The 21,797-nt window shown below is 41.0% G+C and overlaps 1 protein-coding gene across 5 annotated transcripts in view; it reads left to right on the top strand.

Annotated features, from left to right (window-relative positions):
- Kif16b (kinesin family member 16B) overlaps positions 1 to 21,797 on the top strand; it is a 279,659-nt gene that overhangs the window by 187,518 nt on the left and 70,344 nt on the right. For 2 of the 5 annotated variants that reach the window (XM_052723316.1, XM_052723315.1), the window contains 2 exons: positions 1,237 to 1,287; positions 12,596 to 12,718. In XM_052723316.1, the coding sequence (XP_052579276.1) occupies positions 1,237 to 1,287; positions 12,596 to 12,718 (174 nt within the window). Of the gene's footprint in view, positions 1 to 1,236; positions 1,288 to 2,523; positions 7,072 to 12,595; positions 12,719 to 21,797 lie in introns of those variants that run through there. The other 3 variants (XM_052723314.1, XM_052723312.1, XM_052723317.1) reach the window with 3 other exon arrangements.

Here is a 21,797-nt window from a genome sequence, read left to right as displayed (position 1 = left end):
AGACCAGGCTGGCCTTGAACTCACAGAGATCCACCTGCCTCTGCTTCCTGAGTGCTGGGATTACAGGTGTGTGCCACCACCGCCTGGCCAATTTCTAAAAATTTTACATGTAACATTTTCTGTTTTCTTCCCAAATAAAACAAATTTCTATAATACATAATTTACTTTTTAAGTTATTCCAAGTAGACATATACTTTTCTACTTGAGATGTATACTTTTGTAAGTTTATTTTTATCAAATGACAGTTCATGTCTTTTGTATTAGCATATATAAATTTTACAAGTAATGGTTTTTTGTGATACTTTTGTCCATACATACAAGATAATTTTACATATTATACCATCACCCTCTTGCATCCCCCTCCCCTTGATCTCTATCCACATCTTTAATTTTGCATTTCTTCTGTTTTTATGCCCTGATAGGGCTTAGTTTTTGTTTTGTTTTGATTTTTTTTCTAAATTGCTCATTTGAGAATAAAGACTTGATACCTCTATTTGAATCTTGATTGTTTTGTATAATGTGATGATCCATTCCATCCATTTGCTTGTAATTGACACAGTTTGGCTTTTCTTTATGGCTGAATGAAACTCCGTTGTGCATATGCATATATGTGTATATATATATATATATATATATATATATATATATATATATATATATATACACACACATATACATACATATATAAACACACCACACACACACACACACACACACACACACACACATATCACATTTTCTTTATCTATTCACACATTGATGGGCACCTCTCCCATTTCCTAACTTACCTATTATGAATAGTACTGCATAAACATAGCCCTGTAGGTTTCTCTGGTCCATGAAGACTCTGAGTACTTTGGATATACTCTCAGAAGCAGTACACTTGAGTCATATAGGACCTGTATGTGCAGTTTTGTTAGTTTTTTGTTTCTGTTTCTGTTTTTGAGGCACCATTTTACTGAATTCCATAACTTGTAGGCTAAGGAAATCTTGATTGCAATTTTGCTGTTTAAACTTAACATTAGATGTTGGTGGTTCAGATCTCTGTCCTACAAATAAATGAGTAAGAGATTTGTTTACTTTGGAAATGTAAATCCTGTGGAAAGGTTGTCATTTGAATGACAGGTATGTTTCTTTAGAATTTTTTTCTCATAAATACTTGTAATAGACTCAATTTTTTCTCCCCTCTATGAGCATGCTATAATTTAATGCAGAAGGCTTTTCTCTTCTTTTCAGAGTAATGAGGAACTTCACAATGGCACCACTCAACGTAAGCTAAAATATGAGGTAGGTAGCGATTTTTCAGATTGATAGGGTTGCTTAAATTATGGCATGCTTGTGTGATTAAATTTTCGTAATGTTTAGTTGCATAATTAGAATTTTGAAGTCCCAGTGAGATTAATGGTTAATAGGGAAGGCAAACTATTATATAGACATAAAATTAAAGGGAATCCTGCAGGCCTGAAACTGCTTTGGCTTTATTTGAATGGCCTGTATCTGTGCCCGGTTTCTCATTAGCAACAGTATCCTTTCCCTTGGTCTGCATTTAAAAGGCAGAATTATATAATCAGGATCAGATATGGAGGGGGGTTGGAAATGAAACTGAGAACTTCTCAATGTTTTCAAAAAACCTGTTCATTTTATAGAGAGATAGTTGGCAGTGGTACAAAGGAAACCTTTGATCAATCAGCTTATCTTGACTCTCTGGTGGACAGATGCTATTAGAGCATACAGTTGTTAAGAATTCACTCATGTTTTCTTCCACCAAGAGAATGTCATTCTCATATAGCCCAAGTGCTTTTTTTTTTCATTGCTAGGTGATAGAAATCTGCCCACCATATCTATTGTCCATTACTGAGCAGGGAGCAAAAGGGTGGGCGTTCATGGTTTCTTGACTCACTTGAACCACACCCAGTCCCCCTGCTAGTCAGCCAGTAATGACATTAGCCTCCTCTGGACATCCTTCTGGTGGGTACCTCTGGCCGAGTAAGAAGCTGCCTTTTATTTCTTTGTTTCCATGGCACTAGGCAAATTACAGGCATGCAGCAAGCCTTCCTTAATAAAGGTTTGTAGGTATCAGCAATGGTATTCTACTTAGGGAGAAGATGATTAAAGACTCACATAAAATGAACCAAAAAAGAGATGGGCATGTTTGCACATATGGTAGTATAGCTAACTGTGACCTTTTAAACAATAAATCAAAAGTTTGGGGGATGTACTTCAGGGAAAATGCAATCATAGACCAAGAAATAGATACTGTGGAATAATCCTACACAGTGTGTTTCTATCAAAATACCAAGTGATTTGTTGGACTGTGCAAGATGGAAATTGATGTTCTATATATGAATCAATCATCTATTCTTAAATCATATATCAATCAACACAAATGACTTAGGCTTTCTATCTTACCTCTCAACTAATCCACTCCAATGAAACCAATGGATGTGTGACCCTCCATGGGCAAAAGAATGGTAGAGAGTCAAAGCACACCCCCATTTCAACCTCTTTTGACATCCTAAACAGAAAAGGCCGCCTTGGTCTGCACGGTGTGTTATGCCACTTCTGCCCAAAGATGACACTGACTCTTCCAGCATCCTTAGAGAAGAAGAGAGTGAAGTGGATCCGAGCGTCCACTGGAGCCATCCTATGTCACAGAACACCTCACTCCACACAGCTTTCTCCATGACCTCCCAAGAGAGGATGGTTCTGTCCTCAGGGCTTGAGGTGCTGAAGAACACTAGTGACAGACTCTGTTACCTTAGGAGCTCTGGCCACCTTGAACTAAAATGTGTTCATCCGCCTGAAATCACCCTCCGTAATGGAAGCAACACTAGAGATGCACAGAATTCTCAGAGGGAATCAGAAAATGGCAGTGAGCTGATGACTCATGGAGAGAAACAAAGCTGGGGAATGGAGTCCAGCTGGACAGTGCTGCAACACATGTCCCAGCAAGTGCCAGTAGACAGAGGAAGCCAGCAAGCGATGCAGAGCAGGGTGCAGTGCTTTGTTCTCTCTGAAAGCATTTCTCAAAAGGAGCATCCCACTGGCAGCTCTCCTCAGAGCACATCAGCCTCCCCATTGTGTTGTGAGCAACAAAATGAGAAAGAGGTAGATGCTGAAAACACTCGCTTTCCAGCCTCACTAGTCAATATCAGGACAGAAGCAAAGAAGGGGCTGGGGTATTTTTACCACAAGTTCTCAGACCTGTATAAAGACACCAGTGGTCACCTGATACAGACTGGCACGAAAGTAATGAACCAAGTCAAGTATGTGGGGAGTATGTGTGACTCAGGTGGGCTGGCCTCCCAAGTGACAACCTTCATCAGAGGCCTGCCTTTATTGGAGCGCTTATCCCTACACCTGCCTGTGAGGTCACTCATGGTGCCATCAGAGCCTCTTCCTCTTTCTGAAACTCAGATTGGCAGCCTCAGCAGTGAAGATGGAGGGAGCCCAAGGTCAGCCAAGGGCACAGCACCTTACACAGACTTGGCCTTCACATCTACAGGCTCACCAGATTCCTGGCCAAATTCAGTTTTCTGTCTTGATTATGAAGATGCTGGGAAGATCACAGTGTTTAAGCAGACCCTTGTATCATTCCCAGAGCAAATGCTGAGGCTTCAAGAGTACCCTCTCACAGACCTCCTTGAGCACATGACCTGTTCTCTGCCAGAGCCTTTGGGCATAGTGAAGGCAGTCAAAGGCATTTACTGGCTCGCAGTTGCTAACTGCACCCAGCCTGACCCCCAAGCTGCATGCTTGCTCCTGCTGCCTTCAACTCTGTATGCTCTGGTCCTATTAGATAATTGCTCAGCCTCCATGAGCATCTTTCATGTTCTCCCTCTCTCTGCACTGCAGGAGATTCAGGTCGGCTTTGGTGGGCAGAGCATTAGACTCCTGGGCTCCACACAGGACCTCTTGCTTACTGTGCTAACTTACAACAAGAGCCTCTCTCAACAGCTCTGCCAGGACCTCCTGGGGGTGCTGATGGCTGGGTCTGAAGCTGCTGCCCACACAAGTCACCCTTTGCTCCAGCGGGATCTGGTTCAGCTTTCTCTTGATTTGGAAGCAAAACTACCCACTCTAGCTTTGGCAAATGGAGTTCAGTTGTCTTCCAATTTCCAGACAACCTTGGTTGATATGGTTTACTTTCTTCATGGAAATATGGAGACCAGTGTTCCTTCTCTGGCTGAAGTTCGGTTACTGCTCTATACCACAGTCAGATTGGAGAGTGAAGCCAGTTGCACCCCCTGCCCATCATTCATCCTTCTGAACACCCACATGGCACTCTTGAGGGAGGACCGTGTGTTTTACCCCCACACTCACTCTCTAAACAAACTTCCTCCACACGGGCGATTTGACGTGATCAGGTGTCAAGCTCTGAGTGAATTCAGATGTGTCATTGTTCCTGAGAAGGACAAAATGTCAACAATAGAGCTGGTCTTTGTCAGGAAACATAGGCTTACTTTGAACACAGGAAGTGGTCTACTTGAACAGGGTCAATGTACCTCAAGCACCCAGATGCTTACTGCGTTGTGTCTTCAGGATGGGCAGAATGAGGAACTTGATGTCTGGAAACTCACTTTCAATTCTCATGATGAGGCTCTTTGGCTGATCTCATACTTAAGAGGACTCTAAACTTTTAAAGATACAGGGCATTTTCTTTTAGACCTTTGATAAAATGAACATTATGAAAATAGACATGGAAATATGAATATCTCAGTGTAGTTAATTGAATGGGAATGAAGCAGGACTCTAAAATTGGAAGTATAAATATTTTGAATAAAGCAAAATGAAAATAGCTTATAGCAGAGAACTGGAAAATTATCCTTGTTGCCACCTGCTTTATTGTCTTGAAACTAAGACTGTAAATTTGGATCTACCCAATTATTGATGAAGTGATTAAAGCATTCTGACTGCTTGGCTTAGTGTCTGTTTGTGATGTGGTGGCTTGGGATCTGATGGTGCCTGCTGGCATCCAGTGGACTAATTTGTGCTGGCTGGAAAGGTGCCCAGTCTGGCAGTGACCTTCACTGACACCCTCCATGCTGGCCATGAGTAGCACAGCTGTGAGGCAGAGTGCATCGCTGCTACCTTTAACTTCGCCAGCCCATCCCCCACACATAACCTTTACCATATTCTCTTTCTTTCTCTGAACTTTTGTGTTTTTATCCTAGAAGGGCTCTTTGTCTTGTTGTAACGTTTTTGTGGATTATTTCTGCTGTCTTGTCAAATACATGGTTGCCCAATGTCATCCAAATGACATTCAGTACTCTGCTGTGTCTTCCATTCTTCCTGCCCCTTGACTAGCGTCACTCAGGTCCTCTAAGACAGGTATTTACTGGCCTGAGGTAAATTTACAGCTATCCATGCTTTCTATGTTCTTCCATTACTTCTGTGTGGCAATCTTATGAACAATCGGAAAACATGTTTGGAGTTAATTTATACTGTCCAGTTACTTTGCCATTCTCCTTTCTCTTGGATGTATGTCCACTATATCCCAAAGTCTCAGAAGCTAGTCGGGGGGGAGGAACCTCCTTTCTCCATTTGCTCACCTTCCTCTCTTACCTGGGCCCAGGCTCAGCACACTGGGCAGTTGAGTGAGTCCCTCATTTCATTAAACCACTCATTTTAGCTTTGGCCTTGAAGGGCCCTTCTGTTCTGGTCACATTTTTGGCTAATGTGAAATATAAATGTGGGCCCTTTATTTCTGCTACTAACTGATGATAGGGATGAGTCAAAACCTAACCCACCCGGAAACTTACCAACTGCTTTTCTTCAGACTTGCCAGCAGAGAGTGACAGGCTATTGAAGCGTTTCTACATTTCCATCTGTTTTGCTCTGTGTAGACTCTGGGGAAGTGAACAGGAAAACACAGAACTGCAGAATGTGTTGTGACCTAGCAACCTTGTTTTCTGTGGACCAATGGCAGGCTTTTTGTTTTCCAGGCAATTGATTTCTCTTATTTGGGGATGGAGTGTGCTTTTGTCGCTTCCAAAACACCCCTCCCCTGATAGACTCATACCTCATTGCCTTACACCCAAAGGCTTTTAACTATATAGAGAACATTGGGAAAATTGCTACCACTGATTGCTCCTGACTTTAGCTAGGTCACCATCTATCTTGGGGGGAAAAAAAACCTGAAATGTACCATTATAACCATCTAATAGCTCATCAATACCATTTCTCCTAATTCTCATTTTTCAGATAATATAATTTACATTACTTTTTCTTAAATAGTCCCACCACTCTTTTGACATATATCTTGGGGAAAAAAAGAAAAAACAGAATTAACAGTCATGTAGAACTGAGAGTAAAATTAAAGGTTCCAGCACAGGGATGGGATGGTCAGGAATAAGCAGCAATACAAAAACGATCTGTCATTTTAACAGAGACTGTCCACCTCAAATAGACAGACTTCCATTATTCTACCATGCTACAAATAATGACCTTTAGGGTTTTTTGTTATGTGGAGCATAAAATAAATATAAGCATTATGTAAAATCATGGTATTTGTCCCCACATTCTGAGTTGCTGTATGGTTCAAAGAGGTCAAAATGTAACGTTGTTCTGTTCAGATCTCACCACATAATGGACTCATCTCCAGAGTCTTCTTGTACCTGTGCTTGTCACATCTCTCACTTAGTTATGTTTTGTACCTTGACATAAAATATGGTTCATGGGAGTGAGAGTTTGATTGATATGCTCTATACAGTAGGAATCAACATTATTGTAATATTCCAGGAGCCTGTAGACTTGCTCCATTGTCCACTATGGCTTCTTTTTTCAATAGTTCCCACCCTCTGACACCCCCTCCTGCATTAGAACAGGTATAAGTCTATAAAATGTATGCAGCCAATGTAACAGCTCAGTTGTAGGCACTTTCAAGGTCAAGAAAAAGGGTTTATGTACTTGGTTCTCTGGCATTTTGAATTGTTGGAATAGAAGCATAAACACTTGCATTGTGGAACTCACTGATATATTCTAGACAATACCTCTTTGAGAACTTAAAAAGGTAATTTCATCTGAATTTGATTAAAATGCATCTTGCTCACAACTGCCTGTTTGAGACTTATACTTGGCAGAGTGGATTTATTTAGATTTTGTTGAAAAACATCTTGAAACAGTTTGTTACTACAGTCTGAGTTCTTAGAAAATACTCATCTTTCCCTTTGGAAGGGCACACTTAAGCCTTCCAACAGTAATAATTATGCTAAATGTCTCTTACATTTCTTTTTTCATAGATGCCATATATGATAAATAGATCTGAACCTCTTTTATTAATGGTTCATTGATGGCCAGGCTGTTTTATTGGAGTGTATAGTTTCCAGTGAAGTCATTTTACTAATGTTGTTGTACAGTCTACAATATGTTGCTTAGGCATCTTCATTCTTCAAAATGTTTGTTGTAAAAATTGTTCTATCCATCGTCTGCTGCCAACTACCAAACAACGCTTGGCATTTCAGTGGTATAGGAAAGACAAAGGGCTTTTATTTGTCACTGCTGATTTGCAAGCCAATGGAAGTGACTCTACTGAAGCCTACAGATCTATCTGAGCTAGACTTATGTGCCACACATGCCTCATTTTGAGCTCTGTACTACAGGAATTGTTACCATCCTGGAGGTGATGAAAGCATCCAAGAACAGCCATGCTGGCCTCTATTGGTATGATTGCCTGTAATATTCTCCATCTTCAATCTGCCTAGTCAGAGCACTATCTGAAATGGAACAAAGCAAGCGGATTTTGCAAGTTGCATTGTATCACAGCCTTAGAGTGGCTGGTGCTCTCTCTGCCTGCTCTCCTCGGCATTCTCCTCCGACAGTTTTCAGTGCTTCCACTCTTCGTGAGCAGCACCTTCCAAACCATTGCCGTCCAGTCTGTTCAGGAGGCACCTTTGTCATCTTTGAAACCTCCTTGGTAAGGAAGGTAACCGAATGCTCTAGTTGATTACAAGGAACCAGTTTCTATTGTATACCATTACTCTGGCCCTTGTTTGTTAAAACTCTTTATTACCAAAGTAGATTACAATGGTAACAATAATTCTAACTACCTTGTGCACTGTGGCTTTCAAACTGTGAAGCTGTTGCCCATATGTTGTTCCTTTATCCTAGAAAGTTGAATCTCTTGTCACTTTTCACTTCACATTTGAGGATTTGAACCAAGAAATGATTGCTAGAGCATGCCATTCACATAGCTTAGCAAAGTCTGAATGAGCCATGTCTCCTAAGCTTTATAGACAGTATGGTATTAAGACAAGATCCTTCCTGGCACAGGGGGGCTTCTCCTAGAGTGAATGTAAACCTGCTTTGGCCATTTTTTTGCCATTTGTCATACTCTTACTCTCTCCCTGTTCACACTCTTTATTTCCAATTCCTGATGACCTGCCTCCTTTTCAACAATGTAACAGATTGGTCTGCCTGGGCTTCCCCTTTTTTCAAGTTGCTGGGGCATAACAAGATATAACAAGATGACTGGTGTGTAATAGCTCCAACTAGAACTATCACCCTGGCATGTGCAATTTTAGAAAAGGAAGAATTAAATTGTATGCTATGCTGGGAAGGGAGGAGAACTGGTAATTCTGATTTAAATTAGAACAGAGTTTAATCTAATTTAAAAGGGGAAAAAAACAAAAACAAAACCCCTGATCTGCCTGTGTTTTTAAGCAAAGTTTTGTTATGGGCTCCAGGAGATTAGATGACAGTTCTTAGGGCTGACCTTGTCATGGTCAAGCGTGAACTGAATTTAACCATCTGGTACATAATTGGTGATTAGGAGGGTGTTGATGACTCCCTGTAGAATTAGGCCATTCAGTGCCCTCGCATAGCCCACAGTGAGCTGTATAGATACCAATGCCACTTCCTGTTCACTTCCTCAGTATGGTTCTTTTGAAGGAAACAGCCTGAGTGGGAAGAGAAAATTCTAATCACAGTTCAGCCTGAGTTCTACTTATGCCTTTTGGCTGAGGATCTAGCTACAATGTTTTAGCCACAATTTCTTAAAAATATTATGTGCACACACAAGGTAATATTTCATTAAATCCAGAAAAAATATTTTATTTAATTTTTAAATATAATATCTCTTATGTATAGACATGTAATCCAAGTTGCTGATTACATGCTTATTCCTGATTTTTTATTTCTAAGTGGAACCATTCTACAGTACATTTTAAGGTTCTTGTCACGTCTTACGTATTTACCCATGTTGAATTTGCTGCTTTCTAACAGGAGGCCTTTTTATCTCTCTGTGTCTTTCTCAGATGTGTCACTCACTGGCTTCCTTGTTGAGTCTAGAAGTCTTGTCCACTGCAGGAAGAGTGACTGATTCCAAAATAAACAGTGCCATTATCCTTAAAAGCACTCATAAACCATGTCATGTGATGTGACTCAGCATATATTCCCATGTCTAGGGTAAAACCAGGTATTCAAAATACAGCCACATACAAATCAAGAGTACATTTATGAGACATTATATTGGTTTTTCTTACTGCCTAAGACTAACATATTTTTAGGAGAATGTTAAGAACGTTTCACAACTGTATCTGAGAATTTTACATTTCTCATAGAAATTTAAAAAAAAACTACCCTGCAGCAATGACTTGGTGGAAACATGTTCATTTTTTATTTTTCTCTCTATATTATACGTTTGTTCAGACATCTTCAGATCCCTGCCGTACTCACTTTTGACAAGATCATGTGCATGCAGGGCGGTGTGGTCATAGACTCTTATTCATTTCTGTTGTGGTTTATTTCTATATGTGCATTAATAATTTGTTTCATATGAAAATAGTGAGACTGAAACTGTAGCCAATTAAACTGTATTCAGGGGTGATAGCAGTATCCTAGCAATATTTCTCTCTCCAGCATGCTGAGAAATGAGGAGAAGAATGTCTTTCTTCCCAGCAAAGGATCTGCTGAGCTTCAATGTCTCATCCTGGTTGAATGTCAGAAACCATTGATTAAGGTCCACATACAGGGCTAGGTGTGAGAAGGCTGCCTGTCTTAGAGTTTCTGTTACTGTGATGAGCACCATGAACAAAAGCAGCTTGGGGAGAAAAGGATTTATTTCATCTTAAAACTTCTAGTCCATTGTTTAGGGACATTAGGGCAGGAACTCAGAGAGAGCCGGAATCTAGAGGCAGAGGCCATGGAGGAGTGCTGCTTACTGGCTTGCTTCCTGTAACTTGATCAGCCTGCTTTCTTATGGTACCCAGGACCATCCGCTCAGTTGGTGGCACTGCTCACAGTGAGCTGGGCCCTCCCACATCAATGATCAATCAAATACACCAGATGCTTGCCCATAGGCCCAATATATATGCTTAGGGGATTTTCTTGATGAAGATTCCTTTTTCTTGGATGACCTTAGCTTGTATTAAGTTGACATAAAAACAAGCCAGCACAGGGCTCTAAGTTGATGTGAGCTGTACAGATATTTAAGATCCAGCTGATCCACAAAATGCATCCCCACTCAATTCAGACACCCAGGAACATTGTCAAAGGCAAAGGGTTTGTTGTTGTTTTCTTTTAGTTTCTCTTAGAGGGTGTCTGACCTGAGCCTTAAGCTACTTTGCTTGCATTAGAAATTGATTTCACAACTGCTTTCTTAGATAGGAAAAACGTAAGTAGACGTAGGATAGACTGTGTTGCCAGACTCAAGGTTTCAGTTGTATGTCATTTTGAAGCTGAACTAGAAAACAAAGAAAGCTAAGTGCTATAGTAGAGTAAGCGGGGGCCAACCTCCTTGCCAGCAGTATTAGCAATTGTTAGTTACTGCTTGGAATTCCACAATAGCGGTTCCTATCTGCCAAGTTTGTGACCAGCGTATTTCTCACCCTATAGCTCAAAGTCTACACATAGACGCAGATGTTCGTAAGACATCATTTTGTGTCTGTAGAAGAGATAACATTCCTTGACTTGGAAAGTTTAGGTACTATATGTGACATAGAGGGGATCGATGTAAACAAAGTAGAACCTTGAAGCTAAATATTGATATATGTATGTGAGAGCTATTGTTTATCATTAAACATGTTCTTATAAATAGACCAATTCATTTTTCCCCTTTCCATCTTTAAAATTATAAACATATAACATGTCAGGGAAGGTCTGTATTTAAAGTAATTTGGGCATGGACTGTCAGTGAATTGAGGTGATTAGCAGAGCTCACATTGAAAAGCACCTCTAAGCAGTTCCATATTGTTTTTTTTGACATCAATGACAGCTAATTAGATATGCCATGTGGCAAACAGTGACTCTTGTTGTGGGTGACCAACCACCAGGGAAAAACCATGATGCTGTAAAAAGGCTTTGGTAACTTCAAACAGTGCTGAATATTGACTCTGTCAGCTAGATTAGAAGCTGCAAATCACAAATTGTCCATCTTTGTGACACCCAGGGGTCTGAGTTGTCACAGAGGCAGCCAGGTAGCGCCAAACCTGTGAGTACCTGCCTTGAACCCAGATCCCCCTTTGTCCCTGGTGAATGGGTCATATATTAACCACCGGTTTCTTTTTGGTCAAAAAAATTAATTTTATTGCATATTTATGGAGTTTCCAACACCTTAATCTGTGCATGTGTGATGTACTCATTAGCCCCGTTTATCTTAGATGGAAGGCCTCACTTTAATGAATATTGGAATAATGTACTTGTGTGATGTTCATACCCTGGGCTATCAGCTACTTGCCTCCTAGAGTGAGGTTGCCCCCCTTCTCGTTTCATAGAGTTCATAATGGTTAGTCCCTCATGGGACATCATGAAGACTGATAGAATTAATTTATGAAAACTGGTTAGCACACCCACAGTATATGGTACAGTATGTATTCTGCAAGTGTAACTATAAATGTGGATCTAATAAATTATTTTTTTACTGCTACCACTTCAAAACCATATTGTTTTATGTTTTCTAAAGCTCCAGGTTAGTGTAAATTATGAATATCTGGAGATTTCCTCCTGTTTATACTCAAGAACTCATTTTGAAAATTAATTTTTTATACTGCATCTTCCTCTGACCCCTCTGGCTTCCTGCCACCCAGAACATAAGTGCTTGTCAGCCAAGTCAATTATCAATCAAGTGGAGCCTAAGGAAAATACTTAGGATTTGTCTTAATTGTCGTTTACACAGATTTTTACACTGCAGTGACTTCTTTATAAAAATGAGCAAATGTTAAAGATGTATTGAATTTGAACAAAATTTCTAGGTTTTACAGCTTTATAAACAGCAGTCAGATATGTGGAGGAAAAAAATGTTTAGTTGATAAAGACTTTGCAAAAAAAAGAAACTTTTTTTTAAGTTAGAAAGTGTAATCTGTCCCTATTTTTACTTGATCTTATAAATTGGAAGGAACTTCAAAGCCTAATAACATTTTGAAGTGTCTTTGCCCTAACTTTCTGGAGTGGTATACCTACAGAAGTGGTCTTTTGTTAGGAGAGAGGCTTAGCATGTCTTTTCCAAAGAAAGCATCATTTCTCTAAATAAACTCGACTGGTTTGACATTCTTTTCTCTGCTCGAGATGCATTTTGTCTCTTCTGCGCAAGCAGGGTATTGGCCACAGCACAGTGACTCTACATTCTCTTTGTCCTCCTTGTCTGATGTGCCTCTGATAGCGGATATATTCTCGTTCTTTGGGAGCAAATCCAGACGACCTGAAGGACCCCATTAAGATTAGTATTCCCCGCTATGTCCTGTGTGGTCAAGGGAAGGATGAACACTTCGAGTTTGAAGTCAAGGTAAGATCCTTCTTCGCTCTTCTAGAAGAACAGAGGATGGAAGCTGTGCACTGCTTCCTGTGTGTATGAAATCACTTATGAATGTTATTTTGTAAGACACTGGTCATATACTTCTTTAATCCAATCTGTGAAATGCTAGACTCTGGCACATGGTGGGTCAGGGTGACCTATAAAGATAGGATTATGTCAGGAGGCAGAAATACACAGAACCCTGCTGGCAAGGCAGAGGCTGTCATCCCAGCCATCCCAGGGACTCAGTGTTTTCCTGGTTTTAGCTCCAGAAAATCGGCATTCAGTCATTGCACATGTGTGTGCCCAGACACATGCACACACACACACCAGGACAAAACAGAACAGTTGATAACCCCACCCATGGCATGGGCTTTGGCTCAATTTGTTTCATCTTTAAAAACAGTAATATCTATGTTGTAAGAATATTGTTTCATGTGAAGTCTTGTGTCAAGTTATCACTATTGCTGTGGGGTGTGTGTGTGTGTGTGTGTGTGTGTGTGTGTGTGTGTGTTATATTAATTAGAAGCTTTCTTAACCTGTTTTAGGTGTTTTATTTATATGACTTTTAAGGAAGAGATGAGCTTTCCAAAATAATGACTTCATCTTATTTTTTAATTTATTTCCATTGACTCATAACACTTAGTTAAATGTTGCTGGCTGCCATCCCCTCCTCCTCAGTGAATTCCCAATTAATCACATTTTCATTCAAGGATGGGCAAGGATATTAATGTAATGAAGTCCTCTGCAGTATTGGTGTGTTGATGCATAGGGGTGGCCTTGAAAGTAGTTTGGTTCAGATAAACACTGGCCTGGGAATCTGGACACTGAGTTCTATAGACTTTGATTCTGTTGTGGTTTGCTTAATCACCTAGACAGTTTTTTATCTTCTCAGAGCCTCAGTTTCTTCTTGGCAAAATGAGGGAAAGCAGCAGTAAGTGGTCTCCAAAGGTCAGTACATCAGGGAAGCTTGTCTGTACATCAGAGGGAGCTCCTGCAGAGTCTGCAAGCCTGGAACTCCTGAGGGAGGAAGCAGGTGGGGAAGAGGGGGTGAGACTGGCCTTGCCACCTACCTTGCCCCTGAGGTGCCCTGAGGGGAACCCCTGTGCTCTGAGAGGTCCCTCCTATCAAGCACACAGTTTTCAGTTTTCCCAGAGAAACAATATAAATAATTTCTTATCAATTAAGGTTTTAAATGCTTGTTTCTAGGTACTGAGTTTTTCTTTACTAAACCATGCAAACAGGCCATGATTTATATATTTGAGGTTTGGGTTGAAACAACATGGTGCCAGTATGTTGGTGGGTTTTAGCTTTCCTGAATGACTTTTGTGGTGGTGTACTGAAGTGCTAAAGTGTGTCTTTGTTCTGTATTCTTACTACCTCTGAGCCAATAATGCCCAATTCCTGTTCAGATCCTCAGCATTTTTCTCACCATTCCATACTGTGTATGTTTGGGAGACTATATAGTGTTCTCTTCTTTAACATGTGTAATGTCATACACATATACAAAAATAACTTCAAGGCTGTTTGTATTGTTTCCGTGTTTTGTATTCTGATCTGGCTTTCCCTTGCTCAGAATTATAATTCACCGAAGTCTAGAAGTTACATAAGTGAAAACATGCACTGCTTTTAGTTGGTCCATGTCCATGCTTTTTTTTACTGATGAACATATTAATAAAGTTTAACTATCTATTGACACCATATATAAAACTCTAGTAAAGAAGACTACTTTTTAAATAACTGGGTTAATTTAGATCAAACTTATAACTAGATAGTAGCCCAGTTGGTATGCAGATCTGGCCCAAACTGTGAAGATGCAACTGCCAGAGAAAGTTAGAGAGAGCAGAGGACCACAGGGGGCCTCTCAGGATCCTACTTTACTTCAGTGTATGTAATCCAAACCCATACAAAGCCAGTGCTAAAAGGCAGCAGTAGTTCTGCCTCCTTCAGAACTGGAAGTAGGCTCAGCATCACTGGGCTGTTCATGTTGACCCACTGGGAGCAGGACCTTGAACTAAGAAGGAATGTCTTATGATTCTGCTGCCCCTCTCCAAACAAAGCAAGAACAGACAAGCTGCAGGCAAAGGCACAGCCCCTGGAGTAGCTCTGGGTGTGTCAGTGTCCTACAGAAATTTTGGAACCTCAGCCTCCATCACCTGTATAATGTGGACAATAAAACCCAACTGACTGGGTTGTTGTGAGGCATAGGTGACCTTGCATTTCTAACTTACCTCGTTGTCTGATGCTCCCTCAGTGCTATGTGTATTTGTTATTAAAATTAAACAAAAACAGATAGGCTTAGGAATGCATGGGATGCTGCCTTTGAGCCCCTAAGTGATGTTCATGTGCAGTTATGTCTTTATGAGGCTTGGGGTTTTGATTGCTTTCTTTTTGATTAGGTGCTCCGTGCTGTATCCTGATGCTTAAAGAGAACTCACAGAAAATAAATGTACCTGTTGCCACTGTTGGAACATAACCTCAGCTATCTTACACTTGTTACTAAAATCTTTGTAGACTTTTTTTAATTGGGAACGTATTATTAATTCTGTGGCTGCTTATGAGAGAAAAAAAACCATAAATACCAAAGTCTTTAAAAATGATTTTGAATTTTTCTTTATAAAACTTTACATTGAAGATCTTATGTTAAACCAAGTTACTATTTAGAACTTTTTCAAAGTTCCTAACTTTTTCTGTCAGTTATTTGAATATGTCATGCACATGCCATATTATCTAGTCTAGTCTCACTTCTGATGATATTGTGCTCCTATTAAATTATCTTGGTGAGCCACGTGGCTTCAAAAAAGCAAAGGCTATTGATGTGATTTTTGATAAAAGACAATTCTCTTTAGTTTTAGGCTTTTATAGGAAAAATTTGGTATTGGTGTGCATAGATAAATTATTATGGTTTATACTTTAGAAAATCATTGCTGCTTCTTTTTCAAAGTTTGTTTTCATTTCCACCTCTATCCTCCAATGGTATTCAAGGCCCTCTAGGACTACGTGTGCATGGCAAGCTCTCAGGGTCTTGATCACATTTCACATACCATTTCAAAGATATGCAAATACCCAAGACCCACCCACTACACATCTTGACTTGAACACCTGAGAAGATGGCAATTATAAAAAGGACTCATTATGTCACATCCATCAAGTGAGAAGTAAACACCCCCTGTGTAGTTAGTGAGAGCAGCCTATGAGTCTAGGTGTGTGAATGCTTGAGCCATGCAAAGCTTGGGTCCCAGCATCCTCCTTTTACCCTCCTCTATCCATCCACCTCCAGCCAGTTCCACCCACCCTGCACCAGGTAGGATTTGATAGTCTGTTAAAATCCAGTACCTCCCACTGGAGTGCACTGTAAAGTGAATTAGTGAAGAGTGTGCTGGTATACAGAGAAGGTTAGGGGATGCCCAAATGCTCCTCATCACAACTCCTATGTGTCCCAAGGAAGTTTCCATTATTGGTCTTTAAAATAACAATAGAGCTTTTCATTAAACTAGAATTGATTTCATTCAAAAGAACTATTTTTTACCTGCTTTATTTGGGAGGACCAAGCCAAGCTTGTTTTGTAGGAAAGCTAAGAATCGGTAAGTAGATATGTTTGGGTTTTGGTCTCATTTAATTTCTTCAGGCCACTTTGTGGAGGCTTCATGTATATGAAGCAAGATGTGCACACTGTGGGAGGGACTCCATGAGCCACATTACCTTCTGGGTCTGACTACTTTGACAGGGCCTGCTTTTGGAGCTTCGTCCCAAGAGGTGGTCGATGTCATTGGCTCTTTTGATGAAGAGCAGCTCACTGTATGGTCATACTCAATTTGTGTATTCCTTTCTCTTACTGCTGCTTTCCTGAGAATGTATGAAGTTGTCCTCTCCTTGATGTACCCCACACTTATTACTTATCTTTGGAGGGCACATGACTAGGAACGCTGGGTCAGAGTGTTAGTTCTGTTTCATTGGGGTTACCCTTTCAAGGAGTCCTAAAAGTGCATCCTCCTGTGGCTGGATCTGCAGATACATAAATAAGAATCTCTAGCTGGCAGGTATCATAGAAAGGGCAGGAGATTGAAGGTGGGCCAGCCTGACTCCTCTCTGAGTAGAATGTCACCTGCTGGTCAGGAATGTGTATCTATAAGGTCCCTGCTTGCCCAACCACAGTTGCCTCAGTAATGCCAACCCCTAGACTCCAACTGTCACCCCAAACTCTTTCAAAGCTTTTTAGTGATTGATACAGAAAATCAATGACTTTGAATCATGCTTGCCATTTTCCGTTAGCTGGAATCAGAGTGGGTGAAATTTAATTTTAACATTACATTTCAGCAGGCTGCAAAACAGCAGCCAGGAAAATCTGTAGTTAAGGCTAACGGGGGAGGATGCCACACTCATTTGTCTTAGAAATAATGACATTTGAAAGTCCTGGTATTTTAATGGACATGTCAACACAGTAGTATAAAGAAATGAGCCAATGCTGTAGATGTTTGGTCATTTTGCTTCTTGAATTTCTGTTAGTCCTGTAAGTCATCGTCTCACTTCTTTCAAGAATGGCCTTTTGCAGTCTGTTCTCGCCATAACCCAGGGTCCATTCTGCTACCATGCCATGACTTGGTCAGTTTTTTTTCCAAATGTCACTGTCCCATCTGTTGCAGGCCTCCTGGAGGTTTCAGCTGACTGGAACTTGCTAATCTTAGACAAACCTGAGTCTCCAGGCCTCACATTTTGCCTGCCTGGTAATAGTCATCTAGTAGGGATAACTCAGCAAGTGACATATTGTGAAGCTTGGAACTCCAGGCATGACTTAAAAACCCTTTGTGCTGTTGTATTTTTCAAGTTAGAATCTTGAGTGCCCTTTGTGAATAGCACCCCATGGTTCCTCCGACTCTGTTGTACACAGGGGTCACAGTGCAGCTGCCTTGCTCATAATCATTCAGGGAGAGTGTGCAAGAATGGAGCCTCTTGAGTTGAGATCAAAGATGCAGTATCTCACACTTCAGCAGTTCTGCCCTCTGGTACATGGGCACACAAGTGACCTGGCACTGGGCAGTCTGCAGCACCTAGGTCAGCTTCATTTTATTTAGGCATTTGTTCACATAAAAACACATGCCTAGGCTCATGGCCTACCCTTCCCATGTGATCCCAGGACCAAGGCAGTCTCCAGCCCGCTGCTAATAGAAGTCCCTGTTCTCTTATCTCCTCTGGGGAGCTTACTGAGTTGGTTAACCTCTGACTGTTCTGTTCAGCAGCACACAGGCCCTGTCCATCCTCACATAGATCCAGGTTAGCCCTTTGAACCAGTTCTCTTTTTTGCTTTCACACCACAGCAACACAAGTACCTCGAATACACAATGCCCAAAGTGAAAGCTGATTTTTTTTTTTTTAACCTCAGGGAAGCAGTCTCCTCCTTCTGTTGCCCTAAAATCCTGCCTCATTTTGTTCTGTCTTCCTATTGATGGTTTGGAAGGAGATGAGAAGCAGCAAGAAGAAGCAATGGCAGGGAGAGAGCATGACATCTAGAAAATTGCCCAGCACAACTCTGTAGACCATCAGTGGCAGTACTGCTCTTGAATCATGCGGCTTAAGATGCCTGAACCCCCCTTGTATTATAGGAGATCCTTATATATCCCCTGAGCATCCAGCTTGTTCCATCAATGTGCTTAACCCTTCTTGTGAACATCATCCATCCACATGGCCAAGTGTTCTCACCTAATGAGGTTGATTCTGTTTCTCTGCTGCCATTCACCCCTGAGGCCTTCCCCAGCTTGCTTCTCTGGATGCCTTTGACTTTGAAGCACCTCACAAAAAAAAAGAAAAAAAAAAAAAAAGCTAACATCTATCCAAGAACCTTCTGTGCCCCCAGGCCTTTTGCCAGACATTTCTACAAATACAGAGAATGTTCCAAAATGAGGATATTTGTTGTATTCCGAAAAGTAAGAAATCATGAGTGACTTGCCTAAGGCCATACAGCTGGTAAGCAGGCCGAGGTCTACATCCTTCTGATATCTAAATCTAGGAAACTGTACTCACTCCCTTTCTTGTTTTAATGTACCTTCTAAGTGTCAAGAATTCCTGTCCTTTTTAAAAGTTGAGGACATATTTTAGTATTGTCTTAGACATAATAACTGTTTCCCAGTCCTTGCCTCCTTACAGAATGTACACACATGTACACACATTCACACACATTTAAACTTTTTGTCTTGTATTCTGGCCAGGTCTTGCATGCTTTGTAAAGTGGAGTTCCTGTTAAAACTCTGACAAAGCTGGAGGGTTTAGTGGTGGGCAGACCTGACAAGAATCCTGAAATTTCGCCCAGGAAATTTGCAGTTTAGGAGTTGCAGTAATTACATTTACAGTCAGAGAAACCTCTCTCTCTACTTGGCAGAACAAAAATGAGAGCCATTCCAGGCTATTAGAAAAACCACACACACATACATCTTTTAGAAGTACTTGCTCCCAACTTGATAGAATATAAATGTTCAGAAAGAGTGGTGTGTTGGCATCTGGGCCTGTGCTTATTAGTTATGTGATAGATGATCTCCCTGCATGTGGATTAGCAGAGCTGAGACAAATGGAACGATGCACATGCTCTAGCCATCTAGAGCCAAGATCCAGCGTGGGTGCTGCTTTACAGCGTGAATAGCAGCAAGGGAGATACAGCAGATCCTGAAGAATCACATTTACCCTATAACCTTGTTTTCTGAAATATCATCTCAAGTATTTAGGAATTTTGTCTTATATTGGGGAGAGAGAGAGACAGAGAGACAGAAAGAGAGAGAGAGAGAGAGAGAGAGAGAGAGAGAGAGAGAGAGAGAGAGAGAGAGAGAGAGAGAGAGAGAACAAGAACAAGGAAGTAAACAAACAACAAAAACCTTGGTTTTCCCTTCCCAGGTTTCTTTACAAGCCAGCTGATCTTTTGTTGCCTCCACAAGGACCCCTGTGTTTGTTCCCACAAAGTAAAAATTCAAGGAATGACTAGAAAGAAGTGAGACTGAGTCTCAGGAATGGGAGCGACGGTGGCCACATCCTCAGGGACCTGTCTTGAATTTCAGCCTCACCCAAGTGTTTGTTTTAAGAATATGTTCATTTCCATGTTTCTTAATCTTACAGCTTTAAGGATTTTCTCTCTTCCTAAAACGTTTGTTACGTAAGTCAAATGGCTTGCAGCCGTTGCTCATGGAAACCCTCACCTTTCAGCAGTGCAGCAGAGAAGGATTTCTTTAGGAGCAGACTTTGTAAAATTTTTTAATTTAAAAATTGTTTCATGCAATCCCTTTCGGTCCTGACTCCCCCCCTACCCCCAACTCTTCCTAAGTTCTCCCATAATTCCTTACCCATCCAACTTTAAGTTCTTTCTCTCTTTCAAAGCAAACTTGAAAAAAAAAATCAAACAAAAGACTAAAAAAAAAAAAAAACAAACAAAGCAAAATGAAACAGAAAATCCACAGAAAAAACTATTCCTGGGCATGGGGCCTACCTACAGTGTGGTTGATATACTCAGTGATGCTCCATTGAAACAGATTTTCCCTTTACCCACAGGGATCAATTGCAAATAGCTTCTTGGTTAGGGTGAGACCCTGTGTCCACCTTCCCTCTCAGTGCTGGAACCCCATCTAGCTTGTGTCTGTGCTGGTCTTATGCATTCTGCCACAATCTCTTTGAGTTCATACATGCATCAATCCTATTGTATCTGGACACTGCTTCCTTATAGTCGTCCATCCCCTCCAGCTCTACAATCTATCTGCTTCTTCAATATATAATCCTAAACCTTGAGGGGAGGGGCTTGATGAAAACATCTCATTGATTGAGGAGCAGCTGTATATGAGGCCTAATCATTGTGTTTTTGACCTCACGTTATTCTCCATCTGTGAGTTTCTCATGAGTCCATGTTAACATCTGAAAAAGTTGAGGCCTGAAAGAATTCTGCTGACATACAACTAGTTGCTGTGGGATGGTCTGTATGTCAAGTGTGTTGCTGATTGGTTGGTAAATAAATCACTGATTGGCCAGTGGCCAGGCAGGAAGTATAGGTGGGACAAGGAGGAAAATAAAGCTGGGAAGTGGAAGGCTGAGTCAGAGAGACACTGCCAGCCGCCACGATGACAAACAGCATGTGAAGATGCTGGTAAGCCACAAGCCACGTGGCAAGGTATAGATTTATAGAAATGAATTAATTTAAGCTGTAAGAACAGTTGCCAAGAAGCCTGCCATGGCCATACAGTTTGTAACCAATATAAGTCTCTGTTTACTTGGTCGGGTCTGAGTGGCCCTGGGACTGGCAGGTGAGAGAGATTTGCCCTGACTGTGGGTCAGGCAGGGAAACTCTAGCTACAACTAGTTAAGACATTAGGCTAAAATTGGGATCAAGTTGGTGCTCATCCATAGCCTTTCATTTTCCATTCTCCAATGATGGCTGACATCTTGTTCTTCACTTTGCCTCTCAGTGTCTAGCTAACTTAAAGGAAATAATACATAGTCTGTGACCTTTGGCATTTGCCATACTTTTAAAGTAGAGTAATTCCCCCATTCCTCACCTTCATGGAATGATCCTGGGTTTGAATCCCAGGGCCTCTATATATTCTATCAAATTTATTTTCAACCCACCATATAAGGTAAGTATACTAAAACAAGCAGTATTATCTCCTACTTTGAAGATGCTACATAAACCATGAACCATATGAACCATAAAGCAATTATTTCTGGTTATTCATAAAGGCTGAGTTTGTGCCAGCTAGAAAGTCCCATTTACTTTAGACCACTTCATAGCTGTCTAGAATTTGGTGTTAATTTAGCACACAGCCCTTGAGTCATTTTCACGGTACCACAGATTCAAACCAAACTCAAGTCTCTGAGGCAAGTTCTCCACTTGTTCACAGTACATCTGTGTAGAAGGTTCTCCTTCCTTATCCTGGAGAATACGAAAGGCAGAAGGTTTGCCTGGGACTCTGATCCAGGAATCACCAATCTCCAAGCCCATGTGCTTCCCATCCATGTTTTCAGCACCAGGATTGCAGTTAGCCTCCTCTTTGTTCACACAGTACACTGTCTTGGGATCAGGCCCCTTCTGCTAAGGCCTGGCCTC

Source organism: Peromyscus californicus, unplaced genomic scaffold (assembly GCF_007827085.1).
Source record: "Peromyscus californicus insignis strain IS unplaced genomic scaffold, ASM782708v3 Scaffold_7__1_contigs__length_154581171, whole genome shotgun sequence".
NCBI lineage: Eukaryota > Metazoa > Chordata > Mammalia > Rodentia > Cricetidae > Peromyscus > Peromyscus californicus.
This window is presented reverse-complemented; position numbering and strand designations above follow the sequence as displayed.